Genomic DNA, 10,135 nt, shown 5'->3' with positions numbered 1-10,135 from the left:
GACATTGTTGTCATGCTGCATTGTTCAACTGCTGTCTTCCACCGAGTGACTGTAACACTATTACTGCATTATTCCTTACTTGTTTAATCAACACTTTTCTTCATTAGTAAAACAGGCCATTACTTTTATTAAGCTAACCTCTTACATGTTAAAGAGACAAGACAGTAAATTAGCATATTTTTGTATCTTTGAAAAAAGTATATATATTTTTAAATACTAAATCTATATTTTCACTGGATAACAGCGTCCTCTGAAACGTGAATGTTAGTATGCTGTGAGTTTGGGCCTCATCTGGTTTTAAAGATAAAACAATAGTGCCATCTAGTGGCGTACTCCAGTGTCAGACTGCTTTATGACCACTAATCACATATATTCATTTTTATGATGATTTCATAAATGAAATCATCATAAAAATGATGAAAAATCATGATTTTTTTTTCAAGATGATCAGCCTACAAATTCCCCCACACTACAGTCAGTAGTGTGTCAGTTTTTGAGTATAGGATGTGCTGGGAAAACAAGCCTGCTCCTGCTCCCATCGCCTTACAAGATCTGCCATGTGTGATTTCTTTGCATGTGTTGAATGGATGGGTTGTTACTGACATCTGGTGTGAATTTGATGTAAATCTCATATTTAGAAATATATTAGAAAAACCTAGAAAACTGGTGATGTGCTCAATATTTCGTTTCCCCACCTCATCATTTGGACCACTTGAGTGAAGAGCAAACACACAATACAAACTCACGTGTTTAAGATTAAGATGGATTTTATTTTTTATTTGTATTCAAACAAATGACTTGCACAGTGTAAAACCAACACAATCACAATTTTGACTAACTGTTCCAAATACATGTACACATAAGATTTAAACTATTGTATAGTGTTTTAAGAAATAGTACAAGCAACTGGAAGATGCAAGTGAAAAGAAATTGGACAAGACACTAGAAAGAGCCATTCTTAGAGCAATTACCATGTGATTGCTGAAAGCTGTTGCAGGTGGCGGTTTTACATGCTAAAAAAGGACAAGAGTTGCTTGACTTTTTAAGCGTGGAATCACGTCTCAACCCTTTAGTATATGAGAGTGTAGTTGCATATACAGCTGAGCAGTTTTCATTTTAGTAGATGAAGCAATCAACCTGGCAAAGCAATGTAGGCAGTGGAAGGATCTCTTCCCTTTTTGCCTTAATTACATAGTGATAGTTACATGACAGGAAAGTGGGGAGACAGTACGCAGGTTACAGGCTGCAAATGGTCTGGTGGCGGAAGCCGGGAAGGACCCAGCCCCCACACATGGGGCGTGCACTCTACCAGGACCTTTTTTAATTAGATTTATACTGAATTAGTGAATACATTTTTACAAAGTGTCACAGACTACAGCACAAAGCTTCATGCAGACACAAAAGCTTCGCTGCAGCTTTAGTATCACAGCATATCTCAAATATGTATCTTGCACAATCTTAGATGGGAAACCTTCGTATTGCACACTGAAACCTCGGAAAGCATCTATACTTGTTCCATCGTGTTTCATAAAGGTGTAAGTGTTTCTGTGACCTTACAGCGTGGCGGTTACAGTTGGCAGTGTTGACAGAGGGACGTATCTCCTCGTGTCAGTTTGGGACGTGTGGCTGAAAATGCTGTTGACTGGAATACCCAGCTGGCCTGCTTGCCCTGACCCCGCCTCAGAATTTACACCATAGGGCACCTTGGACGTAATGGCTAAACTTAATTTGAAAAGCACATTAAGGAGAGCCACACGATACTCTTTTCTAACCAGGCAGTAGATGATGGGGTTGAAGCAGCTGCTGGTGAAAGCCAGACAGTTGGCCAGAGGGAAAAAGTACGCTTGAGCCGAGTAGAACGAGGGGCTGATATCAACCACATCAAAATGAATCAGGGCTCTCCAAACCGTGAGGATGTTGTATGGGAACCAGCAGGCCCAGAAGGAAAACACCACCACTGCCACCGACTTTGAAATATCAGTCTTTCGCCGAGTGTTGCTGCCTTTCAGTTTATGCCGACAGAGGAAGCGCATCAGAAGCAGGTAGGAGAGAATGATAATGGTGTAGGGCAGCAGAAATCCCAGCACAACTCGCAGGAGGTGGTTTACTTCAAGCCATGTTGTAACAGGGAAACGGAGCAGGCATATTGTGTCGTTGCCAAGGCCCACATTTTTCAGTTCTGCAAACACGGCTCGGGGTACAGCCAAAATGAGTGCTCCGGCCCAAATAAAAGCTGTGGCCAGCGGGAAAGTCCAGGATCTGCTGCAGAAGGAAGCGCCTGGTTTGAGAGCAGTTGCCACATAGCAGTAACGAGTCAAGCTCATAGCTGTGAGGAAAAAGCAACTAGCAAACACATTCAGCCCAGTGAATAGGGACACGGCCTTACATGTGCCCAAGCCAAAGGGCCAGCTATAGTCCAGCGCAGTATCAACAGCCCAAAATGGTAACGCCAGCGAAAACATTAGCTGAGCCACAGCTAAGTTAAAAACAAAGAAATTGATATTGCCTGTGGTGATGGTGTGAGTAGAGTAGAGGAGGAACATTACTAACAAGTTCCCCAGTATTCCAGCTGTAGCCACAATAAAGTAGACCACAGAGATGACAATCCTTAGCCAGTGGGGAGGATTGGGAAACTCCAGCCAGTTGTAAATACTCATATTTTGAAAAATCAGCTCAGAGTTGTTACAGAATGTGCCTGAACCGCAACTGCTCATGATGCTTTTGTAGAGCTCAAGTCTGTGCAAGTCAATGTTTGACATTTTGTCAAAGGGAAGGTGAAGTTTGTCCTGACGATGGCGAGATGTGTCCGCTTGTCCTCTTTTTAACTACAATAAATTAAAAATGTAAGTCTTGGCAGTCTGTTTATTAGATGACAATCATCTGTCCCTGCAAGGAAAGAGGAAGTTATTACTGCATAATAGGCGCTGGAGTTTATGAGCAAATAAGTAGATTAGCTCTGTCAGATAAACAAATTACACTTAAGTGTTAGCCACAGAGTTCAGAAAAGCCCCAGAATTAGTTTGTAATGGCGCAGTTATTCTTGTATGAAATAAAAGTTATTTTTGACAACAGCCAAATAGATTCACATTGCTTATATTCCCGATAAGTGCTCGATTTATTAGTAAATCACTTATCAGTTATCTTGGAGATAACAGATGTGTTGCAAGTGTTGCTTGATGAAGAAATATTCCTTTTGAATTTTACAAGTTTTAAGCTGCAGCATGAGATGACCTCAATATGTGAATAATACTGGGACCCTGAGACGGTCAAAGCCGGAAAAGCCCCTCGGATGAACAAGGATTTCTTTTTAAACAAAAATAAGTTTGTTTAAAAAAAAAAAAAAAAAAAAAAAATTCAATTATTTCATTATGTAACAGATCAACAGATCTCCTGGAGACCTGTTATTTGTGAGCGAAAAGGAAAAAATTCTTTCAAACATAAGAATCAAAATGTTTTTTTTACATTAAAATACACTCCTGGATTTATTTTTTTTGTTGTTGTTTAGTTTTAGAATGAATTTCTTATAGCTTTAGAGGAATTAATTGTTCGAGTACTTTAATTACATAGACATATATACGAGTACATTATCATCTATAAACATTTTTAACTTGAAAAATCATGGCATCAACCTTCAGAGGTAAACTGTCTTGCATGCACAGGGTTTTTTCCAAGTTCAGAAACGTATGTTCTGTGTAGCTTGATTTCACACTAATCTACAGGCTGTAGCATGTGATCTGTGTTGGCAAACATTACAGCATCGCTATCAGTGTTATACGGGGTAAAATAAATATTTTCACATTTGCATTTAAACATTTTAAAAATGTAAGTTTATTTTTTTTAAAGTTTTCTTGATAACCAGAACATTTTTTCACCACAGGGGACTTTAAAACAAAAACAAAAACATCTGCCATCTTTTAAACTGTCCCCTTTACAAGCTGCAGGGCGAACACAACGTGTTTCTATGCTTTTTAAAACATTATCCTTTTTTGTAATATGTGTATTGCTACACGACATCTCTTCATTCTCCTCTTTCCATTTTTTGTCTGCCAACACCTGATTTCCAATCTTTCTGTGTGTTTCATTCGATCTAATATGTTATATCAGGGTAGATAATCATATTGGTAAATAGACTGTAGTGTGAAGAATTAATGAAAGTGTTCGATATATATATATATATATATATATATATATATATATATATATATATATATATATATATATATATATATATATATATTACATTATAATCAACTTAGGTTTGTTTTTTGTCGATTAAAATATGATTATTGAACTGTGAGTTTTAGTTGCTACAGTTTCTGTCGCCCTCTTGGCTAAATCTGTTTTTAAAAATAAACTTTTAATGTCAGTGAGACTTTTGATGGATACATAAATAATATCGAACAACCACTTTGTCCAGAAAAAGCTTTCACTTTTTGATAGAAATGGTCCTTCTTGCTCAAAATGACACGATATAATTCATAAGAGATTTGTTTGAAAGATTTTCGTTCGATCAAGCGTTTAATTTCATTAAGTTTTGGGGGAAATGGCGGGAAATACTTTTTGGCACAACACTGGAACGTTGTCAAGTCGAAAACGAGGAAACGTTAGTTACCTTACCGATAACTTACGTTTAACAGTGTGACTGTAGCTTCGGTCTTTCTCCCTGAGCGTTGGTTTTACATATGAACATAGCCGAAGCCACAGCACAGCCATCCTTTAACGTGTGTGAACGGGGATTTGTAATCAGCTGGCTGATGTGAGTAAGCAGGAGAGAAGCAGACAGATGTAACGCGTTTCCCTGTTCTTGTGAGGAGTTTACTTTTAAATAAAAGTTATAAACACTGGCACAGTGCAGCTTACATTTATATCTAAACTTAACCTTATCCCTAGCCCTAACCATAACCTTTTTCCTGACTTTAACCAGGACTTTAATGATGTTAAATAGCGTGTTTCTAAGCGATTTGAAAAAAAAAGGAGCGAACATGTGTAGATTGAGTCCATACGGTTCTCATATTTACTCATTTTTCCGAGGTCGTCATTTAGGAACGTGGTGGGTAGCCGGAAACGTAATATGTTGACGATTTGTCACCTAGCGTAAAATGTTACGCTTTGGGAGTGAGAACGTGTTGTTATATCCCACCTTGCAACTGAAAAGGGTATAATAAAACACAAAGACTGTGTTTGATTACGGTAATAATCCAGTTTAGCTTGTTATAAAGTTTCTACCCACAACTTCATGAATAAAAATAAAATTTACATAAATATATCTTACCCGACTATCAAAAGGTGGCAGGTCTTCAGCAGGTTTTTGTAGCCTCTGTTGCATCGTGCCAGACAACAGCAAGAATGTCCATGCAACCCACTCTGAGTGCATGCAGCTCCACCCCATTCTGTTTTTCAGTTTGCATATTCAGAATCAGCTAAAAAGTTCTAAACACTAAGAAACTTCCCTTCCACGCGAAGTCAAACTGCAGAAGCTCCACACATACCTAAATGGACATAAATGACCCTGATCCTAGGTGCTAATTTGGAGCAAGGAATATTCTTTAAGATGATAGGATAAACCACTGAGTCTTCGCCAACTTGCATATATATGCAAGTGTATCATAGTAGATATACTTACACTTTAGTAGTATTTATAGTACTTACTTATTGAGTAATTGTTTGAGTGGGCGATCGTGGCTCAAGAGTTGGGAGTTCGCCTTGTAATTGGAAGGTTGCCGGTTCGAGCCCCGGCTTGGACAGTCTCGGTCGTTGTGTCCTTGGGCAAGACACTTCACCTGTTGCCTACTGGTGGTGGTCAGAGGGCCCGGTGGCGCCAGTGTCCGGCAGCCTCGCCTCTGTCAGTGCGCCCCAGGGTGGCTGTGGTTACATTGTAGCTTACCATCACCAGTGTGTGTGTGAATGGGTGGATGACTGGATATGTAAAGCGCTTTGGGGTCCTTAGGGACTAGTAAAGCGCTATATAAATACAGGCCATTTACCATTTGTTGTTTGACTGGTTTCAAAAGACATTGATTGTAAAGTAAAGAAGCAAGAACTGAGACATGCTTATAAACTTGAATTTTTATTTCTTACACTGTCTTTTAATTTGTAAATTGATTTATTAATTTCACTACAAAAACTTCTGAATAACAGATTTTATAAAACATAAAATCCACATTTAGATTCCTTGAGAAAAAAGTAATGACATTTCAATTATTCAGTTCTTGCTTTACTACATTTTAGCATTTAGACATTTCTTACTTGCTATCCTTTTCTAAAGCAACAGTATATAGACCATATGGTAGTTCTTGATTTCGCTCCAAAGGCTACAATTTTCCTGTAAATTTCTTCCACAGAATCCTATAACATTGAATGATTAATCTTCCTCTAAGGATCTTTGCAAGGATAACAGGTAACAGTGTGTTTGACATATTGATTATGAACACAAGATTATGAACACAAAAATACAACAGCACCAATTTGTATTCTTGTTTTTTCTTCTATTTATATCCGAGTCATTGCTTGGAGATTAGATTGAGCAGCCAAGATGACTCTTTGTTACAAATTGTTGATAGTGGAAGGAACATCAGCAGTGACCTACGAAATGAGATTAGGTGGGAAAAAGCGGAAGAGTGGGGAAATTGATTTATGCTGCTCTGTCTAAGATGAGGCATCGCCATAAACTGGCTGAACAAAACAAGCAGCTCTCAGTGTTCCTGTTTTTTACTGCCAGCAACAGGTTTTCAGGAACTGCGTGCTAATTCCAGCCCGTGTACTTTCCTCAGTGACCGGTCTTTATCTTAATAATGCGACAATAGAAGAGGATTCTGAGCGGTGTGAGAACCTTGCAAACAATATTTTGAAAAAACTCAAATAGCAGATTAGTTATTGTCCAGGGCTGGTCTATAATAATCTCCAAAACTGTGCAGTTATTATGTTCTGTGTTCTTATTAAACTGCATTAAACACAAATGTTGAAAACATTGGGTTATGGTTTTGTGAATTATATGCTTTGCTATCATTTGAGCTATAGCTGTTAGATGGACTTTGTTAACATTTACCAGAGCCAGGTTAAAAGTTTCATCCTGTTTGCAGACATTGCACTAAACTAAGCTTAAGCAATCCCCTGAAATTTCCTGATAATTTCCTGCAGATCTTGTATCGTCGGAAGAATGTGAGTATTTCCAAATCTGAAAATATTTATCTAACTGAGTGTTTCAGGCGGGCCTCCAAAGCAGTAACTAAACATGGTAATAAATCACTCTTCCCAGTGTCAAACAAGCAAAACAGATACCCAGATGTGATAAATACACTTAAATGTAGTTCAATGGGATTTGCTTATTAATTCCCACAGTTGGCTCAGTGGTGCCATAAATCTAGGACTATTTAAGTGTATGGATCCCACCTACACCACAATGGTGTGTCCCTCTCTGAGCGTGCCAGCTGAGTTGCCTCAGGGAGCACAAAGGTCTGTGGGCAGAATGAGACATTTGCAATAAATGCAAAGTATACCAAGAAAAAAATCAAATTTAAAAACGAAACTTGAGGTATTGTAGTGACCATAAAAAGTTGTTTTAGTGATCAGATAGTAGGAGAAAAAAAGGAATAAAAAGCACCATGTAAGGTAAGTGTGGTTTATTAACATTCAGTTATAATTCAGTGATACTAAATTAATATGTTTGAAAATGAAAGCAATGGGCAGCTTGGAGATTCTTACATAATTAAAATGAAATGCACATGGTATTCACTAAATTGTTGCTGTTCTACTGGGACCAGTGCATGTGGCTAAAACCTACAAAACAGCCCCAAAATAACTGCTTGTAATCAGTGGCGGTCCTAGCCTATTTGGCGTCCTGGGCGAACACCCCCCCCCACCCACCCCCCCACCCCACCACCACCACCACACACACATAAAACATATTAAGAATTGTACATTAACATAAAACTGTTGTCGGAACCATACTGAATTTCACCAGAGAAACACACACACGAAGAGAGAGAGAGTATGCATAGTATGCAAACAGCTACCAAACAGCCATCATAATTCATCATACAATGAGAACAGAACAAATCAACAAATGACAATGATTAATTAATATTAAAATCTGTAACATAATGTATTGTTTGGAGTTTAGTCTTTTACTGTTACTATTTTTACCATTTCTTCTTGGAGCAACTGTAACCCACATAATTTCCTTAGGGATTAATAAAGTATTCTGATTCTGATTGTTTCAGGATACATACATTATCCAATGACACATCTGCTTACCTGTATCTTTTGCTCATTTCTCCTCCTCTTCTTTTCTCTTTTTTCTAAACTGAAGACATGATGGCTTTGAATTTTTCTTGTCCATCTTCCATTGGTTTTAATTTTGCACTCCAGTATGAGCACCCATCCCCCAACTCAGGGATCACCACAACATAACCTAATAAACCTACACCTTACTTAGTCCATAGATTCGCTTTGTCTATGGTTTATTTCTGGGATTTCGCACAACCCAGGATTCAAATCATGAATACATAATGGGCTTGGATTTACATCATTATGAATGAAATGTGCTCTACTTGGAAGCAGCAGGGCTCTCCTCCCCCTTCGACGGGTTGTGTGTGAGACTTTAAATCATCAAACTGTAAATTATGAATTTTAAATTGTTATTGATCCCTTTACCCCGAGTCCTAAAGTGTAGATTTTTTTCTTACTCTTCTTATATATATTGTTTGTTTACTTGCACTGCTGTAACTGGAGCCTCGTTCTCTTGTCTCTCTATATACTTTACTGTATGTATGTAAGATGACAATAAAGTTTACTTTGACTTCAGCAGCGAGCAGGCATACCGAGGGCTCTCGCGCTCACTTTTTGCTAATAGAATTTCGAAAAAACATCGGTGCACATTATAAGTCTGTATCATAATGTCTGGTGTTTTCGTGTTTGTTAGTTTGTTTTTATTTAGTTTTATTTTGGTTGGTTATTAGACGCTGCTCCAGCCAGCCAGAGAATCCCCCGCCGCCCCGCCCTCTCCTCCCTGTGCCCCAAGCAGCAGGCGCACCTCGCAAACGGAGGGCGCCCTTACTTCCAGCAAATGGGCGGCAGAAAACCGATTGGTGCCTATACCATTCCAAATATGCGCTGGCATGACATCGGGGCAGCATGGGTCCGAGCAATTTTTTTATTTTTATTTTTTGCCGATGCACGTGATGCCGCCCCCCACCACGATGCCGCCCAGGGCAACCGCCCGTGTCGCCGTATCAAAAACCGCTACTGCTTGTAAAGTTATGTTTCTGTTAAAACTGTTTGAAAAAGAGAAATCGATTCACCTTTATAGTAATGTTTGCAGTTGTATGCTGTGGTGACTATAACTCAGATAGTCTAGCCTATGACTGGGGAGCCTAGACTATGAGAAATGCCTCTGATATAGTGTGAACAAAGTTGTGGAAAGACACATTATAGCATAAAAAACAAACTGAATATTTTACACCTTCCCATAGCTTAAGTTTTCATTTTTCATGTCTGTCAGTCACTCATATGAGCCATCCATTAATAATCAATGCCTATGTTAACATATATAGATGTAAATATACTGTATAGTAGATTTACACAATATGAAATAAGTAGTAGTAGTACTTTAAGCAACTTGATGACTGGAAATAAAAGCAGTCTTTTTGCACCCCCAAGTGGCCAAATGAAATAAGGTTAGGATGAAAACATCAAGGAGTTACTGAAATATGTCCTCAGTTTGAGTATGACAGATATGCTGCAGAATATGGCCTCTGAAAATATGCTTCACTGCCATAGATTCCAATACTGCTGGAACTGGTATGACAGAGAGTTCGTTCCTTAGGTCATCTATTTAAAGGATTTCAAAAGGTAACTCATTTTTGAAAATCTCTGACATTTGGCCCACATGTTCTAAACAAGCCGCTGTGCTGTACAGTCAAGGCATGGTAAACAATTAGCTTTTATGTTGTGCTTTTCTCTGCTTCCCCACTAACATTTGCACAAACTCTATCATTAGAAACAGATTGATGATTTCCAATTGATGTTTCTCTCACGTCTTTTCACTCTGTGAGTCTATACACCATTGCTGTATTTAATCAAACTCAAAAAAGACTTTAATTGCGCTCTTTATAAAATAGCTGCTAAAATCTCCAGT

At 38.4% G+C, this 10,135-nt stretch overlaps 1 protein-coding gene across 1 annotated transcript; it reads right to left on the bottom strand.

Moving 5' to 3' along the window:
- Window positions 1-445: 445 nt before the first annotated feature.
- On the bottom strand, window positions 446-3,287 carry LOC146493201 (relaxin-3 receptor 1-like). Its single transcript, XM_085147834.1, has one exon. The coding sequence runs from the start codon at window positions 2,757-2,759 to the stop codon at window positions 1,554-1,556; it is 1,206 nt and encodes a 401-aa protein (XP_085003960.1). The 5' UTR covers window positions 2,760-3,287; the 3' UTR covers window positions 446-1,553.
- Window positions 3,288-10,135: the final 6,848 nt, after the last annotated feature.

Source organism: Neolamprologus multifasciatus, chromosome 22 (assembly GCF_963576455.1).
Source record: "Neolamprologus multifasciatus chromosome 22, fNeoMul1.2, whole genome shotgun sequence".
In the NCBI taxonomy this organism is placed as follows: Eukaryota; Metazoa; Chordata; class Actinopteri; order Cichliformes; family Cichlidae; genus Neolamprologus; species Neolamprologus multifasciatus.
Note: the sequence above shows the minus strand (reverse complement) of the source record. Positions and strands in the feature narration are given on the sequence as shown.

Bases quoted from the DNA above. Each gene is read 5' to 3' on its own strand.
- LOC146493201 (XM_085147834.1), bottom strand. From the start codon at position 2,759: ATGTCAAACATTGACTTGCACAGACTTGAGCTCTACAAAAGCATCATG.